General features: G+C 33.1%; 1 protein-coding gene across 1 annotated transcript in view; it reads right to left on the bottom strand.

Moving 5' to 3' along the window:
• ROCK2 (Rho associated coiled-coil containing protein kinase 2) overlaps positions 1-26833 on the bottom strand; it is a 120489-nt gene that overhangs the window by 43590 nt on the left and 50066 nt on the right. Inside the window, exons 4-5 of the mRNA XM_072938206.1 lie at positions 18866-19003; positions 3618-3878 (exon numbers count right to left, since the gene is read on the bottom strand). Coding sequence (XP_072794307.1) covers positions 3618-3878; positions 18866-19003 — 399 coding nt within the window. The remainder of the gene's footprint in view (positions 1-3617; positions 3879-18865; positions 19004-26833) is intronic.

Here is a 26833-nt window from a genome sequence, read left to right as displayed (position 1 = left end):
CCCATTTCCACCAGCATTTTGTGGTACCAACAGGCACAAAGCTGCCTGTTATTCCAACAATTCCCTGGGTACCAATTATTATTTTCATCAGAGCTCTGGTTACAAAGCTGCATAGCTTTTGAATGATCTGTCTCTACTGCTCCCATAAACATGCTCTTTTAAATGTATTATTTTGCAGAAAATAGGGTTTTTCAGAGACATCAGTAGAAACACCTATATTTTAAAAACTGATGTCACTTGTAGAAAGGTTAAGAACAGTAACATTTTACCTATTAGCTTCTAAAAATTTACAGCCACTATTTAATCAAATGGTATACACCAGAATATTAATGGATAAAATCGTATACTATTTTCAGTAATTTAAAATACTAACATAAAACATCCCTTAAAAGGTGGTAAAGGTTGCTATGAAATGCATAATGGTTGGCAAAGTGGGAAGTCAACTTGCGTAATTAATGCAAGTAATTTAAAGTAGTACTTCTTGGCTGTCACTGAGGTAATCTACATGTAAATATACTGTGACTTTCACTCACACCCAGATATTTTTTTCAGGGAGAGAAAAAATAACAGTATCTAGAAAACTGTGTAATCTACAATCTATCCATGATAGAACTTAATGAAACACTACTCTTATTTGTGATAGTAACCATTTCGGTCCTTATAGGTTATAGTTTTATAGCTACATTTCATTTTTGTTTTTATCCATGACATAATGTTTTATAGGAAGCCAGAAAAGCTAAAAAATAATTGAAGCATTTTTGTCTTTATTATAGATAAAGGGTTAGCAAATTTTTTTCTGTAAAGAGCTAGGCAGTAAATATTTTAGGTTTTGTGGGACACATAGGGTGTCTGCTGCATATCTTCTTTTTTTAAAAACAGTCTTTTAAAAATGGAAAAAAACATTTTTAGCACAGGAAGCATATAATACCAAGCCACAGGCCAGATTTGGCCCTGTGCTCCAGTTTGCCAATCCCTTCTACAGATATAAAGATGAGGAAGAATGAAACTATGAATGTTTCTAATGGCACTGAGGCCATAATTATCAAACAAAGGCAAACAAAGTGATGAACCTGAAACTTGCAATAACACTATTCACATTAACAACATAACAAAATCATAAATTACATTCTTCAGTTTTAATAAAAAAACTCCCCTGTTCTTCAACATTATGTAACTGATCTCATTATTAATATTACTTGAAGAATGGAGGTTTGAGGTAAAACATTTTTGAAGTTCCGTATTTAAAATACATATTTTACTATCAAAATTAAGGAATTCTGTTCAAAGACACTGATGGGTAGCAGACTGGAAGATGATTATCAGTGATTATCTGTGGAATCACCACCCAGATTATATAAGGAATCCCTGCACATCAACAAGAAGCCAATTTTAAAAAAGTCAAAAGACACACAACACAGGTAAGTTCACAAAAAAGACCAACAAGTATATGGAGAAAGGTTTAACATCAACTATCAGGATGAATACAAAGTTTAAAAGCTACTAACTTACACCAATGAAACTGGTAAGATTTAGAGAGTGAATAAAAGGAAGGGTGAGTGAGGACAGGGGGAGACAGGATCTCTCATGCACTATTAGCAAAAGTTAAATCAACATTTTCACTTCTAGGGTTTATATGTAGAGGAAACCCTTGTCAGAATAGGCATGAGAGGAAAAAAAAGAATAGACACGAGACATGTATGAAGATGTTCAGCATGGTACTTGCTGGTAACAGAGAGATGAGTGCGACTTAGGGATCCAAGACAAGGAAAAATAGTAAATAAAATTAATAGATACTATAGAACACTAAACAGCAGTAAGCTACTTTTACATATATCAGGAAGAGCTATAAAACAGCGTTGAGTCAAAAAGGTAAACAAAGTGACAACCATCCACTATACTATTTATACATATGTAAACTATACTAACAGTCTGCAAGAGCTTACAGTAACCACATTACAGTAGCTGTGTATTAGGGACAGAGATTAAGACAGAAACTGAAAGGGAGAAAATGTAATTTTGAAAAAATTGGGGCCTTTGTGTAAACTACTAATGACAATAAGCTATGAGCCAAAGAGCATAATTAACTCAACCATGTGTACTTGAATTAAAAATAGTAAACAAAATTATATATGCTATATTTTATTTATTATTAAGAGACAATTTCAGATATTTAAATAGCTGAATTTAATATTCGCTTATGTGCTTGTAGAACTATTCTGTAAATCCCATATTCTAACCTACTCTTCTGCTCTCACACTCTACACCTTTCTTTCCATAAATCACTTTTACTCACCTTATAAACAAGTGGTATGATTTCTCTGCACCCTCCTAAAGGTTTTCGATTTGATTAAAATTAGAATACACTCATGGAAGTGAGCATATAAACATCATTGATTATGTACAACAGAGATAAAAAAGTTTAGCATTGTATTAGAAAATTACCTCATATTTCATATTTTTTTTAATTTCATATTTATTAAAGATAATTTTCACTGTTAATCACTTCATATTACGATAAACACCACAAGAGGGAGCTTTGAGTACAGATACTCCAACCACTAAACATTGATTAATGTATGAAGAACAGACATAATAACACCCTGTGAAAAAGGCCAAAGAACCAAAAGGATGCTAAGTTTTAGCTGGGTAGACGGGACATACAAACCTAGACAGATGAAAGTGGCTTGTGAAGTACAGCACAAATTCTAGATAACTAAGGCCATTGCAGACATTATGACAGAAGAGTGATTGGTCAAGTTAGATTATCAGGGAGAACTTTCCATACGAGGTAAAAATCTGAGCTAAGCTTGTAAGCATACAGATCGCTGATGATGGCAGGACAATCAATGAAAGTGAGTATCATACAGATGGCATAAATTAAGAAGTAAAGAGAAAAGAAAATCAGTTTAATTCAAAATAAACATCTTAACAAGATAACTAATAAGAATACATAGGAAATAAAACATGAGCCATCTCCATCAGGAATTACTGCCAGGAATTAAGTACACTTACAGAAGAAAAGACAAGAGATATAAATTTTGTAACAAAATCAACATCATAATTAGCTAAGAGGTTAATGCTACTGAATCTATTAATCATAGCATGAATTGTTCAACAGGTAAAAACACCACAACAGATAATGCCTTCAAATTTATTCTATATGGCTGATGCAGATGGGGTTGGTAGGAGTTGGGAAATTTATACCTTATCTCTCTTTTCAAAGGAAAAATACAGAAATGATAATGGTAATGGAAATACCCATGGACCTTAATTTATATTTCGTGTCCTACTTCTTCACCTAGATCATTAAAATCATAAACTAGTTTTGACTGGTAGCAAATGCTTGTCAAGATGAGGAAGATAATTATTTAAGTCATCTGAGTTCTTTCTGATTTCTCTTGGATTTAACAAATCTACAAATAAAGCAATCTACAGTAGATGAATGATTAGTAAAGGAAATGTTTTAATTTGGATATTTTACTACTTGTTTGAGTCATTACACAGTTAGCAAAACTAAATTTATCTTTGTTTAAAACTATAAAGTCCAGATTGGAAGTGTTCCTTTTATTTTTGTCCCTCAAAACACTAGCATTCTTTTTCACTTGCTTGTTACTTACTTCATCCATCTTCATACATGTGCCAAAATCTGCTAATTTTAGATGTCCGTGTTTATCCAAGAGCATATTGTCAGGCTTCACATCTCTGTGAATTAAACCCATGGAGTGTATGGCATCCAAAGCAAGAACCACTTCAGCAGTATAAAATTTGGCCCACTTTTCAGGTACATCATAGTTACTCATAAGGTTTACAAGGTCTCCACCAGGCATGTACTCCATTACCATGTACAGATATTTATCATCTTGAAAGGCACAAAAGAGCTGGAAAACAAAACAAGAAGAAAAAAATTTAAAAAGAAAGAAAGCCAAATCATAAATAGAACAAAACCCAAAAATTGTTACTACTGAAAAAGACAAATTATTGTCTAACCAAAACAGAGTTGCACTTTATGAAATCTTTGATTTTTAGATTTGGACATCGTTAGTGGAAAACCAGTTATCAGGCAAAACTTTTATACGGGTATCTTCTTCATGCTTACTAACAAAATAGACATAAAATGAGTCATTTCTCCTCTTGGAGAATATAGGAATCTATTTAAGTAGAAATATTTTAAAAGAGAAATTGAATGAGGAACATAAAAGGTACAAGAATGACAAAAGAGTCCATAATAAAAAAAAAAAAAGCCCAACTTTCTGAAAACATAACAAATTATTGCACACAACTCTCACAGAAGAGAACTGAGGAGGCAACTAAGATACCAGCATCAATAGGTACAGGAACAGGGCCTTCTCTCTTCCCTTCCCCACCATCCTGCTTATAATAAGCAGTAAGTAGCAGTGTTACCTGAACCCAGACTAAAGCAATGCCATTGGGACCAGAGAAATAAGACAGCAAGCTAGGTTGCTACTAACACCTGAGAGACCAGAGAAACCACAAATTCAGAAGGAAAGGTATCTGTACATTTCACCCATCAACATGACCCACCCCTCCTAAAAGGAAACAATGCCAACAGAAAAGATTTCCACAAACAAACAAGAAAGAGATAGAAAACCAAGAATCAACATTTCAGAAAAATCAGTACCATGAAATAGAGGCAAAGCAATTCAAGAAACAGAAAATTAACAGCCAAGGAAATGCTTAAATAGGACAAAGCAAGAACAGCTTTACATACATGAATCAATACCCTCAAAACAGTAACAAGTCACATCAGTTAAACAACAGGCTGATACAGAAAAAATCTGAAGCTTTGTAATTAAATATGACTGGTAAGAGACAAACAATCACTGGGCTAGAAAATTGAGCAAACTAACTTTCCTTGAACATATCAGAGGATTCATAGATGAAAAACAGCAAAATTAGCAAAGCTCCAACATCTATCGAAAGCAGTCTGGAAAAAAACATAAAGCAGAAGGAAAAAAAATGAAAGAAATAGTAAATTAAAAATTCTAGAAATGAATGAAGTAAAAAAAATCTAAGATTGAAAGGATCTCAAATGAAACAGAGGGAAACTAAGACAGTCAGTTCTAAACTCTCAGAAATCCAACAGAAAAATCCTAAAAGTTTCCAAAGACAAAAGCTATTTTATGTACAAAAACATAAAATAAATCACATTGTCAACAAACTTCTCAACCAACACAACAAAACAGCAGTTATATCTTCAAAGTTTTGAGGGAAAATAATTTTGATCCTAGACTATAGCAGTCTAAAAAACTAGTAATATGGCTAAAATAAACAAGTATTACATCATGCAAATTCTTAGAAATCTTGTAACAAACCACTTCTGTAAGAATTGTTTAAGTATACAGTTAAGACAAAAATAAACAAATCCAAGTAAGAGGATTATGTGAGACATGAAAAAGAGGCAAAGAATCTAGAAAAACTTATTAAATACAATTACTGACACAAAATTAAATACTTGGAGAGTCAAGCCAAAATCAGAATAATTTTAAAATGGAAAGTAGTGAGACGCAAAGAAGGGATGAAAATGTAATATAAAGCTGGTTACCAAATTGAGAAAGTGTGTGTGTGTATGTGTGTGTGTGTGTAATGCTACCAACAATAAATGATAAAAGGAAAAGTATATATAAATGGAGAGACACCCATGTTCCTAGACAGAAAGACAATTGTTATAAAGACTGCAATTCTCCAATTGATCAGTAGAATCAATGCAAACTAAATCCCAGCAAGTTTTTCCCAGAAATCAACAAACTAATCCAAAAATTTACATGGAAATGCAAAGAATCCAAAAGAGCCAAAACAATCTTGAAATGGAACAAAGCAGGATATTTCCCAATTTCAAAACCCACTACAAAACAGCTGTTATCAAGGCAGTATTGGTATACTATAGGGATAGACATACAGATCAATGGAACAGAATTGAAGCCGAGAAATAACCCTTATATTTACAGCCAATAGACTTTTTTCTGAAAACAATGGTGCCAGAGCAATTTACTGGGAGAAAGAAAAATCTTTTCAACCAATGCTGCTTGAACAACTGAATATTCACAGGCAAAAAAATGAACATTTTTATACCTTTACTTCACAGCATACTCAAAAATTAAACTGACACAAAAAATTTCATCAGAATAAAAATTTTCTGGCTTTAAAAGAGACTATTAAAAAAATTAAAAGACAAATCACAGATTGGGAAGAAATATTAACAAGCGGTATATGTGACAAAGTATCTAGACTATATAAAGGACCCCTACAACTCAATAAGATGAATAACATTTTTTTAAAGGGCAAAAACCTGAACAGACATTTCACCAAACAAGATATATGAGTGGTCAATAAGAACATGAAAAGACCTTCACTATCACTAGACACTAGGAAAATGCAAATTAAAACCACAATGAGACACTATTTTATACCCACCAGAATGGCTATAATAAAAAGGACAGAAACTATCAAGTGCTGGCAAGAATGTGGAGAAACTAGAACCTCATATACGCTGATGAGAATGTAAAATGGCACAGATACTTTGGGAAATATTTGGCAATTTCTTAGAAAGTTAAACATAAATTTAACAAATAACTAAGGATTCCACTCCCAGGTATCTACCCAAGAGAAACGAAGTATGCCCACAAAAGACTTGTATGCAAGTGTCATAGCAACATTATTCATTATTTATAGCAGCCCCAGTGTAAACAATTCAAATGTCCACCAATTGGTAGGTAAGTGGGCAAACAAAATGAGGTATATCCATATTCTCTGTTTCCACCCCAACTGGGGATACTAGAATATAATTCTAATGTTAAGCACCTAGAGTTAGCATCAGATCCCCCAAGACTGCCCTCACTTTGGCACTTTGGGAGTCCCCATGCCACCAGCATTTCTGATTAACTAACTACAAATTTAGGTGTTCCCATGACCCACTTGGTTTCAATAATTCACTAGGATGATCCATAGAACTCAGGAAAGCACTACACATATGATCACAGTTTTATTGTAAAGGATACAGACAGGGTGAGGTCTGGGAGGAAAGAGAGCTTCTGCACCTTCTTGTGGAATCAAGGTGCATGACCCTCCCAGTACATCAAGTGTTCACCAACCAAGAAGCGCCACTCAGTGTCAATCTCCAGTTTTTATTAGGGTCTCATTATATAGGCATGATTAATTAAATCACTGGCCATATGATTAAACTCAATTTCCAGTCCCCTTCCAGTCCCTGAAGGTTGGAAGCATGAAAGCCCCAATCCTCTAATCATGTGTTCATTCTTTCTGGTGATCAGTCCCCCTCCCACAGTTATCAAAAGGCTGCCAGGAGTTGCCTTATTAGCGTAACAAAGACAACCTTATCACTCAGGGAATTCTAGAGCTTTTGAAGCTCTGTGCTAAGAACTGGGGACAAAGACCAAATATATTCCTGTTTAAATCACACCATATAATATGCTATGCTCTTCAGCACTAAAAAGAAATGAAGTACTAAACATGTACAATGTGCATAAAGTTTAAAAACAATATGCTAAGGGAAGGAGATCAGATCCAAAAGTCAACATACTTATGATTCCATTTACCTGAAATGTCCAGAAAAGGCAAATCAATAGAGACAGAAAGCACAGTAGTGGTTGCCTGGGCTGGCAGGGGAATGGGAAATGACTGTAAGTGGGTATAAGTGATCATTTCAGGATGATGAAAATGTTTCAAAAATCAGATTTTAGTGATGGTTCCACAACTCTGTAAGTTTCTTTTAAAAAATCACTCAATTATACAAATTGATGGCAAATAATTTAATAATGCAGCTTTATTTATAACAGACAAAAATTGAAAACAAACCAAATGTCCATGAACAGATGAACAGATAAATTGTCATATATCCATACAATGGAATACTACTCAGCAATAAGAAGGAATGCATCATGGATAAATCTCAAAACAATTTTGTAGAAGGAAGCCAGATAGGATGGGATTAAAGTTAGACAGAACAGTATAGAAAAAAATTGGTCAGTGAACTTAAAGACATAGCATAAAAACTATACAAAATGAGGCACACCTGAAAAACAAAAGCAAAAACAGACTGGGGGAAAAAACAAATAGAATACCAGTTACCTCTGGGACAACATCAAGTAGATTACACATGTGTAACTTGAGTCTGAGAAAGCGGTTAGGGGGTAAAGGGATAGTAAGTGAGACAGAAAAAATATTTGCGAAAATAATGGCCAAAATTTTCCCAAACTTGATAAAATCTGTAAGCCCACAGCTGTAAGTAGCTCAGTCACTATTAAGCAAGTTAAACAGAGCAGAGCTAATTAAAACACTGTGGTTCTAGTGGCAATGGGAGACAAAACAACTAAACAGAATAGAAAACCTCCAAACAGACCCATGCACACATGGAAAACGGTATTTCAACAAAAAGAAGCAATGTATACCAGTGGGGAAAGGAAAGTTTTTTTCAATATGTAATGTTGGAACATCTGGATATTCACATGGAAACAAAACAAAATCCTTAAGTAAGACTCCATTTTTAAAAAGTCAATTCTGTGTTCATCATAGGCAAAAAATAAAAAGTCAAAAAGATAACAATGGAATATCTTCATCTAGATCAAGTTAGGAAAAAATTTCTTAGATGAACACAAAAAGGCATTAATCATAAAAGTTTGATAAAAATGTACTACATTTAGAATTACGAATTTCTATTCATCAAAACACATTATTAAAGGAGTCAAGAGGCAAGTCTCACCCAGAGTATTGGAGTTTAAAAGAGTAAAGAAGAATATTCATGCCTGAGAACGGCTGTCATGGAGTTCAAGGCCCAGGAAAGGTGATAAGGACATCCAGGCAGAGGGGAAGTCTGGCATGGGATATCAGAGCCCAAAAGGGACAAGGAGGGGAGAGACATCCAAGGATGGAGAATCAGAGCCCAAGCACAGAAAGGAGGGTGGGTCATAGAGGGAGGAGACAGGGGCAGCAAAGATAAAGATTGGTTATGCAAGCTGCACCCAAGTGGGCTGATCAATTATTTAAATATATTAAAGATACTAGAAGTCTAGTTTTCCACAGTTGGGAGGAAAAAGTGACAAATACAGACAGAAATAAAACTAGAATGAACCCTATGGAATTAGACTGTGAAGTATCAGTGCAAACTTGTGGTTTTCAATGTGTATTAGACATAGGAAAAAATACAGCTATGAATGTGTGTGTGTGTGTCTACAGAGGCTCAATCCACTGAGAAAACCTGGGAGCAATGACATCCCAACAGCCATGAACACCCTTAACAACAAGCTCTTGGCTGCTAAATATTGTGTTCAACCAAAAGGAACCAGTGCCCCTTACAGATAGGCTGGATTCCATGGAGAGGGCAAAGTAAAAAGTAAACTCAGAACATGCTGGTGTGCTAGAATGCTCAAAGCATAATCACAGCAAGCCAAAAGGATAAAGAAGCAAATCTGAACAAGCTCTCAATGGCTAAATCAGAGCATTTTGAGTATCCAAATAAATAATGATAATAATAGATTATATTGTTTGAATAAAACAGGAAATCATTAGTTTATACAGATAAACGTAACTATAACATCTGATGAAGAGTGGGATATTTACATAGTTTCAAAGTTACCTCCTCACAAAATCACAGCAGGGTAGAAGAAGAATTTCCCACCTTTAACATGTGATCAATGTGAATATGATCTGTAATGAGACCCATTATAGTTAACTGAGCTACCTGAGAGAATTCAGTGAAAATCCAGCATCACTTTTCTGTGTTACTAATAAAGATATATAAATTGAATCTAATCATAAGGAAACATGACAATCTCAACTGGGGGATATTCTACAAAATAACTGGCCTATAAGCTTCAAAAGTGTCATGGTCATGAAAGTAAAGGGAAGATTGAGAAAATGCCCAAAATGGAAAGAAAATAGATATAACAAATGCAATATGACTTGAAACTGGATCCTCCTGATATAAAAGACATTACTGGGATAGCCAATGAAGCCTGGATGGGACATGAGGATTAATCAGCAATGTATCAGTGTTTACTTCCTCATTTTGAAGAATGTTGTGGCTATGAAGGAGAATGCTTATAGGAAATACACACTTAATATTGGGAGGGTTATAAGGCATCAGTTCAACAACTCACTCTCAAATGGTTCAGAGACAGTCCTTTGTACTTTATCTCCAAATTTCCTGTAAGTTTGTGATTGTTTCAAATGTGAAAACAAAAAGGGGAAAGCCACAGTTTAGAAGATATTTATAACACATATAGCCAGTCAAGGTTCATATTCAAAATAAAAACAATTCCTACAAATCATTTTTTTCAACTGACAACCTAATGGGAAAATGAACAAGAGACTTAAACAGGCATTTCACAAAAGAGGATATTCAAATATGAAAAGTTATTAAATCTCATTAGAGAAAGGTAAATTTAAACCACTGTGCAGCACTACTTCGCATATGCAAAAATTACCAAAAATTTAAAAACTGACAATATCAAGGGTTGGTAAGGCTGTGAGACAAATGGAACTTATAAACTAAACTTCTATTACCACATGGGAAAACAGGGGGAAAACCACCTCCTAATACTGATTACAAGTATCCAAAAATGCCACTTCTAGAAATACACCCAACAGAAATAAGTACAAGAATATTTACGACATTAGTTATAACAAACAAAAATTTGAAAACATAAATTGTGGTATGTAGATACAATAGAACAAAAAACAGCAATAAAATTAATAAACTGTAGCAATCTGAATCATGCCAACATAAGGTTGAACAAAAAAGCTAGATGCAAAAGAAGAGATATTCAATTATTTCACTTATATAAAGTTCAACAAACAGGAAAACTATTGTTTCTGAGTGCTTGTTTAGGTGGTAAACAAGAAAGAAGAGCAAGGAAATAATTACTAATAAAATCAAAAGAATGGTTACTCTGGGGGAACACATGGAGGTAGTGATTGGGAAAGGGCACAAGGAGACTGACAGAGTACATACTAGCAGTGTTTGTTTTTGGAACTGAGTTGTGAATACACAGGTGTTTGCTTTGCAATAAATCATTCTGCAGCTTGTTTATATACTTTTCTGTGTAGGTCACAAATAAAACCATTTAAGAACATTAAAGCAAAACTCAAAGGAAAATTTATAAATTCAAAGGCATTTACGGGTATCTCTCCTTATCCTCTCATTATCCAATATTCAAACAGAGATATCTGTATTGGAAAATAAGGACTGACAATAAAAGACAGATAAAGAAACTGGAAAAGAACAAAATAAACCCAAAGGAAACAGGAGTTGTGAATTTTTTATAACACAAAACAAAAAGAAAGTTAAAAAAAGGTATATTTTGTAAATAAAACAAAAGACATGTTAAGACCAAAAAGTTTACAAATACTCTAACAGAAAAGTGAAAGAGAAGACAGATACAGTCACAGAAAGTATAACTGACTCAAGAAATAAATAAAAACTTGAATCAGTCAACAATCACATGAAAAATTAAAAGATTGGTAGACGATCTAGTTGGGAAGGAAGGAAGGAGAGATTTAAGCACAAGAAGGGCACATTAATTTTAGGATAGCAGTTCTCTCTCAGAAGGAAGAGAAGGAGATAGAAAAGATTGGATAGGAGAACAAAAATGTTTTAGTACTTCAAAATTAAAACACTAAAATTAAGTGTGGTAAAATATTAAAATTTACTAAATGTGTGTAAGACTGAAACCAAAGAAAGTTTCCAGATGGCTTAGTTGTTAGGCAAGCAAGAAAAGCCATTTACCAATGGTGAGTAATTAAATTGTTTGGTTTGCATCAGCTGAAAAAGTATGTCTACAGAAAATTTGGAAGCAATATTTTTAACAGTCAATTTTAAAGCAAGGCAAATGATTTCAAGTGGTTTTCCTTGACTCTTCAGACAGCAGATGTTATTAATATTATGCAGTAGTTAGGTTGTGGGAGGAGTCAGTGCCAAATTTGATGATGAATAAAGAATTAGCCTCTACAAACAGTCCACATAGATCAACTACAGACAAAAATATTTCAAAAGAAGTTAAGCAAACATTAATTCAGTACAATCTGAAGTACAATCTGCTGAAGTGTGTTTACAGCAGATTGTAGTAAAAATATATGTGGAACAGAAAAAGGTTTAGTTGGACAAATTTCCAAAGCTTGTGAAAATGTATGATGTTTAAAGTCTATGGTTAGTCTCTGAATATTGATCAATAGGTACACTATGGAAAATATACCTGAAGTTAATGTGTTAATGAATAGTACTGATGGTGTTATCTGCTCTTGTGGACTTCACCATCACCATCAGTTCTGTGAACTTCTGTCAGAAAAAGAAGTGGAATATCTTGACTAACTCTACTACATAGTAGTTCAATAGCTTAGCAGTGGTAAAGTTTTACTGCAACTACTTGAGTTCAGAGCTGAGACTGAAATTTGTCTGATCAAGAAGAACCACCCTCAACCACTATGACAGAACACTGAATAGCTCTGGAAATTAGCTTTAGCTGCAGACATCATAATGTTTCTTAAACAACCTAAAATGACAAGGCAAAATAGCATTAAATGCAAAACTTACTCTATGACACAATCATCTTTATGATGACTAACATCAAGCTACTTTATACACTTTTGTTCCCACACTATCAAAACCAAACTAAGTGAGATCTCCATTCCTACACAGATTTGCAGTGCATATACTTTCTGATCTCAAACCACAGTCCCACAGTTCCAGCAGCATTTTTTGGACATAAATGTAAGCGCAAAGGAAATATCCATAAAAAAATCAATTTAAACTTTGCAACTGAGAAGCTTCTACCTAACCTTCAATTGGAACTGAATAACCAGCAATGTAATGACAGTGCTAAAAAGGCAAATATCAAGAGAAGAATTTACCAGAATTCTTCAAACACCTTCCAACTGATAAATATGCTCAATCAAAATTACACACTCAAGGTCAACATCAATAGTCCCAAATGATACATTAGTATATACCCTTGATATGATGTGATGAAAATGGCACTTTACCTCTGTAGTCTTTCTCTCAAAAACCTATAACCCTAGTCTAAATAATGAGAAAAACATCAGACATACTCCAATAGCAGAGGATTACATATCCTGTAACTGTCAAGTAATCCTCAAAGCTGTAAAGGTCATCAAAAAAGGAAAGTCTGAGAAACTGTCATAGAGGAGCCTAAGAAGCAATGGTAACTAAATGTAACATACTATCTTTGATGGGATCCTGGAACAGAAAAAGAACATTAGGTAAAAACAAAAAAATCTGAATAAATCATGGACTTTAGTTAATAATATTGTATCACTACTGCTTCAATCCTTGTAACAGATGCACCTCACTAAAGTGAGACGTTAGTAATATGGGACACTGCACAGCAGGTATGTAGGAGCTCCCTACTCTCTGCTCAATTCTTCTGTAAATTTTTTAAACTGTTTTAAAAAATAAAGTCTACTGATAAAAAATAAATCATCTGCTGCTGGATATAGTATTTGGCAGTACTTAGATGGGTGAAAAGATATTTTCTGATAAGATAAATAAATATGTAAAATCTTATTACACATCAATATTAACAGAATATTGGCAATCAATTTTGATAGGAAACACTAATTGTGAACCCCAATTAAGCAAAATGTTATTGTCCCAGAAAATAAGTTCATTCTTCTTCCTAACAGACCTGCATTAAAAAAAAAAAACCTGTATTATCATATTTTGAATTTAATCAATAAAATTTTTGTAGGAATTTGTTATATAAGTACCTACATAATATGTTTGATTTCACCTCTTGGACCAAAAAGCCTAAAATATTTACTATCTAACTCTTTACAGAAAAGGTCTGCCAATTTCTGGTGTGCTTGAAAGAAGATTGGTTATGGTTGGTAACTGTAGAAGCTGAGTGAACAATACATGGGAATTCTAACATTCTTTCTACTGTGAGATTTATCATAATAAATTTTAAAAACTAAAAAGTATATCATTAAATATATTGAAATTTTTCTTGAAAGATTTGCAAGCAAGTTCAAAGAAGCCTCATGGAACGAATAGTTTCTATTTTATATAAACTGTACCAAGGCTCAGAAAAAAAGGTGGTGTGCTTTTCAACCATGTACGTTAGAGTGGTCTCACCATGAGATGAAAACCAACCAGAAGAGTCCATGTTAAAAAAAATTAAGTTTCGGGGAGCGGAAAGCTCAGTGGTAGAGCACATGCTTAGTATGCATGAGGTCCTGGGTTTAATCCTCAGTACCTCCACTAGATAGATAGATAGATAGATAGATAGATAGATAGATAGATAGTCAGTCAAATGTCATTTATGCAAATAGATGGATAATTAATTAAAATATAAGGAAATCAAATTTGGTATTCTATTGAAAATATCACAGAAATAGCATTTACTTTAGATTTTACAATACCTTGCAATTTATTTTTTTAGTGTACTATAGTAACAGATTAAACAAGAAAACCACCTTAAAAGATGCTGAAGGAAACATTTCCAATACTTTAAGATCATTCCTGATTAAAAAAGTATTTGGTAAGCTAAGAATAGATGGGCAGGGAAAATTCTTTACTGTCTTAACCAGAAAGCTTCAGCAAACATCACATTTAATAGTTAAATATTAGAGCTCCACCCAATGAAGTTTAACACAATAATGAAAAAGATAAGCAAAATAACAAAAATCTTCTACTATTCAATGCTATACTGAAAGACTAAGCCTATGCTATTTTTTTATATTTTGCAATATCTACATATTTTAAAAACTGTTATGCCTAAGTTTCTTCTCATCCTATTTTGGAAGAAAAACTAATGTGGCTTTTTCTGAAGAACAGGCTTTATACAATACTGTTACGGAAAGACCTAAGATTCCGAAATAATCAAAACAACCCTACCAATTAAAGCAATGCAAGTCAAAATTTCAACTGTATTTTTTAAAAGAATGAAAGGCTAATTTCAATCACATAGAGAAAAATTTTAAGAGTTGCCACAAAAAAAATTAAAGGAGACCATTTAGAGGAGACTTGTCCAACCAGATACCAAAATAAATGAAAAACTACAGAAATTTAAACAATGATTTTAGTGCAGAAACCAATAACAAATCAAAGTAACGGGACACAGTGAAAAGAGAAATTCATGTGTATATGGTAATTTAGTCTATGATATGCAGTACTCTTCATTTACTTCATGGGGTAAAAATGGGTTTTTCTACAAATGGCATTGGGGAAACTGGCTACCCATCTGCGAAAAACAAATCCTACTTCATTAAAAAAAAAAAATCCTAGTGACTTAGAAATAAAACTCCACTCCCAAAATAAAAACATAAAAAAGTTAAAATATAATCATTTTCTTAAATAATCTTAGGGATAGGGAAGGTGTCCCCCAACAAAAATTAAGATACAAAATCTATAGATTTGACTACATCCAAATTTAAAAATTCAATAAACGACAGACAAGTAATAGTCCAAGAGAATATACTTCTAACATATATAACAAAGGATCAATATCCAGGATGTATTAGCATTCTAACAAGCCAATTTTTATAAAAGCAAAACAACATATTAGAAAATGGAATAAGCAATGGACAAGGAATACAAATTATTAATAAGCATGCAAAATATTATGAACTTCATAATTAAAAAATGTAACATAATAACATTTTATTTCTCAAGGATGCAACTAATAAAAATTAAAAATTTTTATTTTAAAATTGCAGTATTTGCTGAAAATAAGACATCTATTTGACAATTAGCATAACATGAACTTGTAAAAACCTTTTTTACAAAGCAATTTGGCACTATCATTCAAAATGTCCAATGTGCATACCATATGACCCAACAATTTCAGTACTAGGAATCAATTCTAAAGAAATATTCACACATGCACAAAAGATGGACCTACAAGTCAGTTAACTCCACGTGAAGGACAGAAAATGTACAAGACAGGTCTGGAAAACTGTCATGTATGAGAGAGCAAGCTAGCTATCAAAGACTATGTCAAAAGGACTCAGAGCCAACCTAAACATGATCACTTGCCAAAGGTGTCACAATTTGAGCATCAGTAAGATGTTCAGAGGGCTGAAACACATCAAATAGGTTTTAAGTCCATGAGTTCAAACTGATACTTCTCCCAAACTGGTCACCTTTGGAGGATAAAAGGTAACTAATCCCTTATTTTGAAAACTGGTAAATACAAGGAACGAATAAAGCTGTCCTTCCTCTGTGACCTGTACTACTCTGTACAACCAATTAGTAAATGGGGGAATATTTCTCCTTATAGAAGTATTCCAGTCACTATAATCAAGAAGAAATAATTGAACTGGAATGTCACCACTTTGCAATCCTTAAAAAATGAATGATTTAGACATTGAGCACAAATAGCTAGTAAAATAAAAGAATAACAGCCAGACATGAGCCTCCTAATAGAACAAAACATTATCCATGAAGTTGTCCTGCCATCCCTCCATCATCACGTCCGATTCTGATAGAGCCTCTATATTCAATCACCAACTTAGAAAAATATAAATGAGAGCAGAACATGTTAAAACTACACTACTGGGATGAAATCAACCAAAAAAACAGATTTCTCAAATAAACTAATGGGACAAAAGAAAAAAAAAAAACAGAAGATGGAGACTCTAGATTGAGAGGCTTAAAAGAAATTATCTAAATTCAAATATTATAAAAGCTAAAAGTAAACTAAAAGTATTTAAGAATATACTTAATGGATGTATGAAACTATACAGAAAGCAGGGAAGTGTTTACCATAAAAGGACACTATAAACAGGCAAAGTACACAGCAAACTTGATATATAGACGGCTTATAAAAGCAAACCTGCCATCAGTTAAAAAAGTTTTTAAAATGTGCCAATATTCATCTATTGAATTCAAATCACACTAAGACTATATTTCTAAAAATACAGATGGGTCAAAGATTTATACTACACCATAATTTATATAAGAAAAGTGAAATAATTATTTTCAACAACAGTATAGTAACAAATTACAGGGGCTGTCATACAATTAAATATTAAACAGCCATTAAAAAATAAGGACTGATTGTGCTGTACACCAGAAATTGATACAGCATTGTAAACTGACTACAACTCAATAAGAAAATAAAAAAATAAGAATTGAGATTTGAAATACTGTTTGAAATAATCTTCTAAAATTGATTATAGGCATCTCCTGTGACCTATTAATGTCACTACAAGAGAGATCCCTAGCAGAAATGTGTGAACATATGTGCCAAAATCCATATGAAAGAAAATTGACAGCAACATTATTTACTACAGTCAAAAAGCAGAAACAACCCAAGTGTCCATTAAGTGATAAATACATTAAATGTAGTATGTCCATACAATAGATTATTCAGCCATAAGGAATGAAGTATTGATACATGCTATAACACAAAGTAATGTTGAAAACATTATGCTAAGTAAAAGAAGATGTCACAAAAGACCACGTATTGTATGATCTCATTTTAATGAAACGTCCAGAATAGGGAAATTCACAGATACAGAAAGCAGATTAGTGGTTGCCGCTGGGCAGGAAGGATTAGGGAATAACTGCTAATTGGTTCAGGGGCTCTTTTTGTGATAAAAATGTTCTGTAATTAGGAAGTAGTGATGACAGTACAATTCTATAAATATGCCAAAAATCACTGAATAATAAAATAAATAAATAGAAATAAGTCAGTTATTTTGACAAGTTTTCCCCAAAAGTTACACATTTCATACATAAATACAGTGGTGAATCGAATTTTCTTTACCAGAGATAAACAAATGAAAATCGGGATTATAGTCTGTTACTTTTTCAAGTATACAATGTGTCACTGTTGATTTGCTTCCATAAACCCATTAACTCTATCTAAATAAACATTTTATAAAGGTCCACTCTGCAGAATTAAAGATTAAAAACACCAATTTACAAAATGATAAACTAGAATTGGCAATTAATCTGTTACTACAAAAGCAATTTAAAGCTAAAAGTGGACTAATAATTTAATTAATTACCATCATTTCTTAATCAGGTAAATTATCATGATACATAATTTGCTACAAAAATTTTAACGTTAGCTGCACATATCAGAATTTCTACTCACTGGCTACATTTAAAAAATAAGGTAAGGAGGAGGAGGATGGTTAATGCTCAACATCATAAAAAAAGCAACATAGTCATCAATGTGGTACATCTTTTACCTACAAATCACCTTCTTCAAACATGGTAACAAACTCCTGGATCACTGAAGCATTCTGAACATGCTTTCATATATATCCAGTCTTACTCATGACACTTGATCAAAAATGTTTGCAGAATTAGCTAACGGTACAAAAAAACTTTCGAGATGCAAAGCTAGTGAGGGATAGAATTGAAAAGGAGGCAAAACAGAACCATAAATTCCTAACTTCACAGTCAAATAAGAGATTGTTTATTTGTCTGTCTGTTTAATTATTTGAATTAGGAATCTCAATACTGTCCTATTACATCATAGGTAATAATATATAAAGGACTACAGGAGAATTTTCAAAATTTTTAATGTAGTTTTAAAGGTTTTTTTCCCCTTTTCAAGATAGGCTTATTATTGCTCCTATTATATAAATCACAAGAGTAAACAGGAAACAATGGCATACTGGTAATCTAATTCTTTATAAAAGAATTAAAAAAGAGAAAGCTGCTAGTAATTCTTGCTACTATACACCAATTTTTATGACATCATATTTTGGAACATTAAATAAGTGTAATAAATCAGATCTTACTAAAAATAACTGCATTGTCATTTTGCAAATGAGACAGGATTTTTAGCATGTAAAATCAGTAATAAGCACTTACAAAGAAGGGAAATAAAATTATAATAGTTATTAGTATGCTTACCTGAACCACCCAGGGACTGTTGGCAAAGGCCATAATATCTCTTTCTTCCCAGAAAAAAGCAGAATCTGATCTTTTTATCATTTCAAACTTACTAAGAAGCTTCATAGCATAAACCTTCTGTGATGCCTTATGACGAACCTGTTGATTTTTTAAAACAGAAAAATTAATACTTTAATTTTATGAGAAAAAGATGAACAGATTACACTATAATGCTATTCTTAAAGACTTTAGTTACAAAACAAAAATGATCCTTAGCTAACTAAGAAAAAGTAAAAACATTTTTAATGAAAGAAACAGAGAACATTCCCAATAGCCTAAACATTTCATGAAATAAACACCACCTTTAAATGCTAGATTCAATACACAGCTACCTCATTTCGTCTAAATAAAATTAAATTCATGAAGCTTCATTCCCTCGTGTAATTAAGCTAGCCAATTTTAAGAATGTCATTAAGTGAGAAAATTGTAAGGTATGTACTTGTATCCCTCACAATCTGAACATAAGAACCTAATAAATTTACGTATCAAGGGATATTTGTGATTTTGTTAAGTCATCCTTATTTCTTTTTAGGTAATCTATTTAAAAGGTTTTTTTTTAAGGGGAAAAACTACCAATAATATGATTATTTGATCAATTCTTAATGTTCTTCGTTAGATTGTTAATTCCGTAAGGGCAAGGACAGTGTCTGTTTTTGACCATCATTTAATCCTAGAATACAGAATAGCAAACTCTACCATAGAGCCAATAAATATCTAATGAATGATTATAATCGTTAATATCTACTGGTAATAAATAACATTTATAATTAGGTATCTAATAGGATGTCCAAAACTAAACTCTAGATCTTCCCCCTAAATTTATTCCTCCTGTAATCGTCTCCATTTCAGTAAATGGCATCTTCATTCTTCCAACTGCTCTGGCTAAAAACCTCTGGCTCCTCTTTTTTTCATACAGCTCATAAAACTAATCAGCAAATCACATCAGTCCTACTGACAGTTTCAGAATCCAGCCATTTCCAACTACCACCACTAAACTACCCTGTAAAAAAACATTTTTTACAGGCATAACTTGTTTCATTGTGCTTAGATTTATTGCAATTTGCAGAAACGACATTTTTACAAATTGAAGGTTTGTGGTGACACTTTGTCAAGCAAGTCTATTGGTGCCATTTTTCCAGCAGCATTTGCTTATTTCATGTTTTGTGTCACATTTTGGTAATTCTTGCAAATTTCACACTTTATTTATTAGTATTAGTATTTATGCTACAGTGATCTATAATCAGTAATTGTTTTCAGGCACCACAAACCATGCCCATATAAGACAACAAACTCAATCAATAAATGCTGTGTGTGTTCCAGCTATTCCACTGACCAGCTGTCCCCTGTCTCCCCCACTTCGGGCCTCTCTATTCCCTGAGACACAACAATATCAAAATTAGGCCAATTAATAACCCTACAATGGCCTGTAAGTGTTCAGGTGAAAGGAAGAGTTGCACATCTCTCAGTTTAAAGCAAAAGCTAGAAATGATTAAGCTTAGTGAGAAAGGCATGATAAAAGCCAAGAAAGGCCAAAAGTGAGTCCTCTTGAGCCAACAGCCAAGTTGTGAATTCAAAGAAAAGTTTTCACTCCAGTGAACATACAAATGATAAGAAAGTAAAACCACCTTACTGCTAATATGGAGAAAGTTTTAGTGGTCTGAATAGGTCAAAACAGTCACTAAGTTCCCACAAGCCACAGGCTAATCCAGAGCAAGGCTCTAACTCTTTTCAATTCTATGAAGGCTGAGAAAGGTGAGGAAGCTGCAGGAGTCTGAAGCTAGGAGAAAAAAGCTGGTCCCTCATGAACTTTCTCCATAACATGAAAGAGCAGGTGAAGCAGCAAGTGCTGATGTAGGCGCTTACACTGAATAACAGATCTTCAATGTAGATGAAATAGCCTTATATTGGAAGAAGATGCCATCTAGGACTTTCATAGTTAGAAAGGAGAAGTCAATAACCTGGTTTCAAAGCTCCAAAGTACAGGCTGACTCTCATGTTAGGGGCTAACACAGTTGGTGATTTTAAGTTGAAGTCAGTGCTCCTTTACCATTCCAAAAATCCTAGGGCCCTTAAGAATTATGCTAAACTGTTCATCTGTGCTCTATAAATGGAACAACAAAGCCTAGATAATAGCACATCTGTTGACAACATGGTTTACTAAATATTTTAAGCCCACTGTTGAGATCTATGCTCAGAAAAAAAAAAAAAAGATTCCTTTCAAATTACTGCTCATTGACAATGCACCTGGTCACCCAAGAGCTCTGATGGAGATGTATGATGATATCAATGTTGTTTCATGCCTGCTAACACAACATTCATTCTGCAGCCCATGGATCAAAGAGTCATTTCAACTTTCAAGTCTTAAATAATAAGAAATACATTTTGTAAGGCTGTAGCTCCATAGATAGTAATTCTTCTGATGGATCTGGAAAAAGTCAACTAAAAATCTTCTGGAAAGGATTCACCATTCTAGATGCCATGAAGAACATTCATGATCCATGGGTAGGGGTCGATATATCAACATTAACAGGAGTTTGGAAAAAGTTAGTTTCAATTCTCACAGATGACTCTGAGGGGTTCAAGCTTTCAGTGAAGGGAAGTAACTGCAAATGTAGTAGAAGGAGTCTCATTGTTCTCTACCCTAGAACTCAATTTGTTTTCTTCCTAGAAGATACCATAACTTGTAATTTTTGTTTCCTTGTATTGTCTGTCTGCCATATTAGAACGTAAGCTCAACAACGGCAGAGATTTCCCATGCCTGTTTTATTCTCGATTATACCCTCAGTGCCAGGTAAAATGCCAGCACTGGTCATTAAAACACTCACTAAATATTTGATAAATGAATTATTGTCTGAGAAAAAAGTTTTATTTGATAACTGGCCACACTATGAATTTTCAGTTTTAAGAAAAATTCAACAAGTAATATTTCTAGTCATTGTCACCAATGACTGTTCATATTTAGAATCAATATTTATACTGATGAAAATAAGGTAAACCAAAGGAATGTTTCTGTCTTCCCCAGGGAAGGTACTTCTTTCGTAGAGAAAGTTTTCTTCCCGCTAACAAAACCCAGGCAAGAAATTTTATTGGTTGAATGGGCTTGAAAACATCACTAACAGAAAATAAAGTCAAGTCCTAACATGAAAATAAGTAATACAAATATTTACCACTCAGAATCATGCACTTCTGGCTATGACAGAATAACTGGTACCAGTTAGCCCTCTCACTGTAAACAATCGTCAAAATGGCAAAATATATGAAGCAATTATTTTCAAGTTTTGTAAAATAGGTAGCAAAAAACTATAATCCCTGAAAGAAGAGAAACTCATCAAGTCAATCTCATAATTGCCCAGACATTCTGAAGGCAATATCCCAAATAGTATACAACAAGCGATCATCTAAGCTAAGCACAGTGGTCCTGATGAGTTGAGGAGGCGGCTGGATTATGCTGGGCAGGAAACAGGAAAGTAAGGAGCTATGCAAAGGGAGGCTCCTAAAAGTCCATATGAGTCCTTGGCTAAGGGCCAGACCAGCAAAGGAGAAAATACGAAAGGTATACCAAAGAGCAACTGCTATGAGGTTGATAATAAAACAGAGATACTAGATATTAAACATCATTTCAGGGATATTCAATTTCCAATCAAGAAAAGAGTGGAGAAATCTTGATAATTTCCTGAGTATCCAGGTGTAACATCTTAGGAGAAAGAACCATGCTCTAAAGCAAGGCCTACTCTAGCACTACGTAGCGAAGCCTATGAATACCAAACCCTAAAAGATCAAAAGGGGAACAGAATTTGGAGGTGCAGTTCTGACAGTTAAAAGGACTTGGGAAACAATTTGGTGTTTAAACACATTTTCATTTACAAAGTATAAAACTAAGGCTCCACAAGTTAAGGGTGATCAGCAAGTAACTGGACAGCTAGAATGAAAAGCAACACTTGTCAAAGGAAAATAATAACATCCAGAATCTCTACCACATATCCACAAAGACCAGTATATAATTTAAAAATTACTCGATAGGTAGAAAGGAAAATGTGACTCATCATCAAGAAAAAAGCAGTCAATAGAAAACAACCACAAACGATGTTGGATTTCACTAACAAATACTTTAAAATATCTTTTATAAATATGAGAAAAACCTAAAAGAGAGTATGTTAAAGAAAAAAAAAAGAAATGGAAAGAAGGAAATATCAGCAGAGAAATGGAAACTATAAAAAAAAAGAACTAATTGGAAACTCTACAACTGAAAAAATAACTAAAATGGAAAATTCTTTAGAATGGCTTATCAGAGAATGGAGATAGAAGGCAAACCTGAACACAAATCAATCTGAAGAGTAAAGAGAAAAATGAATAAATGAAAATGAACAGAGACTTAAGGACCAATAAGACAATTTTAAACAGTCTAAAATATGTGTAAATATAAATGAACTTAACATGCAATTCATAGGCAGAGATTATCAGAATTAAAAAGCAAAACCTAACCTCATACTTTTCAAATATAAGACCAAATATTGTAAAAAATTAAAAGACAGAAAAAGACATACCAGACAAAGAGCAAGGATAAAAAAGTTAACAGAGCAATATTAATAATAGACAAAGTAGAACCTAATTAAACTTACAAGCTTCTGCACAGCAAAGGAAACTATAAACAAAACAGACAACCTATGGAACGGGAGAACGTATTTGCAAATGATGCGACTTTGTTGACAAAGGCTTAATTTCCAGAATATTCAAATAGCTCATACAACGCAATAACAAAAAACTAACAACCTAATCCCAAAATAGGCAGAAAACCTAAACAAGCGTTTCTCCAGTGAGGACATACAAATGGCCAATAGACACATGAAAAATGCTCAATATCTCTAATTATCAGAGAAACACAAATCAAAACCACTACGAGATATCAGCTTACACCAGTCAGAGTGGCCATCATTAAAAGTCTACAAACAATAAATGCTAGAGAGGGTGTGAAGAAAAGGGGACCCTCCTACACTATTAGTGGGAAAGTAGTCTGGTGCAGCCATTATGGAATAGTATGGAGTATCTCTTTAAAAACTAAAAACAGATGCATCAAATAATCCAGCAACTCCACTCCCGGGCATATATCCAGAGAAAACTCTAATTTGAAAAGATACATGCACCCCAATGTTCATAGTAACACTATTTACAATAGCCAACACATGGAAGCAACATAAATGTCCATCAACCGATGACTGGATAAAGAAGTTGCAATATATATATACAATGGAGTATTACTCAGCCATAAAGAAAGAATGAAATAATGCCTTTTGCAGCAACATGGATGGACATGGAGATTGTCATACTAAGTGAAGTAAGCCAGAAAGAGAAAGAAAAATACCTATGATATCATTCTTATGTGGAATCTTAAGAAAATGACACAAATGAACTTATTACAAAACAGAAACAGACTCACAGACACAGAAAACAAACTTACGGTTACCAAAGGGGAAAGGGGGCTGGGGGTGGAGGGATAAACTGGGAGTTCAGGATTTGCAGATACTAACTACTATATATAAAATAGATAAACAACAAGATCCTATTGTTTAGCACAGGGAACTATATTCAATATCCTGTAATAACCTATAATGAAAAAGAATATGAAAAGGAATATATATATATATACATATAACTGAAACTATGCCATACACCAGAAATTAACACAATATTATAAATTGACTATACTTTAATAAAAAAATCAAAAGAATAGACAAAGTAGACTTCAAGGTAAAGAGAAAAAGAGGGTAATTCAGATAAAAGGAGTATAATTCATCAGGCAGGCATAAAAATTCTAAATATATTTGCATCTTGAAATTGCACCTTGAAAATTCATGGGCAAAAACTGACAGAAATAAAGAAAGAAGCAGGCAAGCCTGTGTTTCTAGCTTGTAATTTTAACATCCTTTCTCAGTACTTGATACAACAAATAAATAAAACACCAATATGAAGAAATACATATATATATGAATATATGAAGAAAATACAGCTCAGAATGAAAACTGCCTGGTCAAATTATAATTACAAAAGTTATTATACCAATAGGTTATATCACTTCTCATTTTAAAATATTTTTAAATTTAAATTATTCTGATATGATATACTACAACCTCACATGAAAAGAATCCTATATGCAAAGGGCCAAATAAGTTATGATGAGAGTCATAGATTATATCCAACTTATATATTAAATTACTAAACTGGAATAACAATTCCTTTGATTTGCATGGTGTTATAACATTTCTAGAATGCTGAAAATAAATGCATGAGAAAGCAATATGGAAACAGTGGAGGTTTAGGGGATAAAGGATACTAATTTTAAAACTAGAAATCCCCTCCACAGTAGATTTTTACTTAGCAAATTATGTCAAAGCAAATGCTCATTCCACCAATACTGTTAAATATTATTTTTTTAAAAGTTTAAACTGTTATTTTTAAAAGATAGCTAAAGTACTCTCTTCTGTATTTATCCCATTCTTCAAACATTCATTTATTCTAAGAACAAATTAGATTTTGAATGTTCCCTAACTTCATTAGAAAAAGCAATCATATAACATTAAGTCAATCAATTAATTTATACTATAATATTATTTATGCTTGACTCAGATCAAGACAAGAGTTTTAAGAATTCTGATATAAAGAACAGCTATGAACAGGAACTAAAAGATATTTGTTAGCTGGTAGAAAACAGTTAAATATTTATGTTTAACCTTTTATATATGAATTAACTAAACAAAAACAAATCTAGAAGGAAAGGGTCATTCATTCAAAAAACAAAAAAAACACGCGTAAGATGATCTTCTGAACATGAGAAAAATCCTTATTGACTTTACTTTTGGTAATTTTTAAATGCAAAATTGCTTCCCTCTCTGTGCTTCCCAAGCGCTTGCAATAATCTAATATTATAATTAGTTGTGTAGATGTCTGCCTCATAAGCTCCTTTAGGAATAGAACACAAACTTTGATTTGTGGGGCTGCCTAGTGGTTGGCACAATGCTGAATTATCCAATTCAACAAATTCAACAAAATTATAGCTATCTCTATATGAATCTATAGAACTTTTAATAAATAAAGAGTATTTTGGTTAGTTGCTCTAGTTAATGAGGCCTGAATTTCATTTAAATTACCGTGATAGAACACTTAGCTGACTTGACTCATAACACAAGAATCAAGAATCACCAGCTTGTAGTCTTCGACTTGATCTACAGAACAAACATTAAGAGGCAACAGTTGTATTGATGCCACACGTCTACCTCACACCTTTAAAATACGTTAGTACCAGTATTACAAAGTACTACAATAAAGTGTTGTTACCTTAGGAAAGCTGGTTTCCTTTGACCTTCCCTCTGAGGATAGCTCTTTCTAAATGAGTCTATTATAATCTCCCTCAGCATCTCTGTACTTTCCCCTTTGTTCTCTGGCTCCTTCTCCTTTATTCAATATGGATGGAAAAACAATCAGATATAGTAGCTATTCATTATCACACTAGACAGAGAGTACTGAATTTAATATGAATTTAGATGTCAACAAACCTAGGCAAAAGTCCTAGCTATCTATTTGTGAACTATGAGGCCAATTTACTTAATCCCTCTAAATTTCAAAGACTTCATCTACTTAAGAATCTCATAAAACTACTGCAAAGATAAAATGAAACAATGAATATAAATACTTAGCACACAGAATACACTCAGTGAAAATGTTAGTTACCTCTACTATAAACAAATGGAACTCAGTTTATTCTATTATGAAGCTGAACATGTGTGTCCCCTACATCACTAGTCTCTGATTACCTAAAGGACAAAAATACTGCTTCTCTTCCAATGCTTCTATTTGTTAGAGGAAAGAATGCTGTATTCCTCATTTCTAATTTAAAAGTGGATGAGTACAAAAACATCATCTAATTGACTCTATGTA

Source organism: Vicugna pacos, chromosome 15 (genome assembly GCF_048564905.1).
Source record: "Vicugna pacos chromosome 15, VicPac4, whole genome shotgun sequence".
Lineage (NCBI taxonomy): Eukaryota > Metazoa > Chordata > Mammalia > Artiodactyla > Camelidae > Vicugna > Vicugna pacos.
Note: the sequence above shows the minus strand (reverse complement) of the source record. Positions and strands in the feature narration are given on the sequence as shown.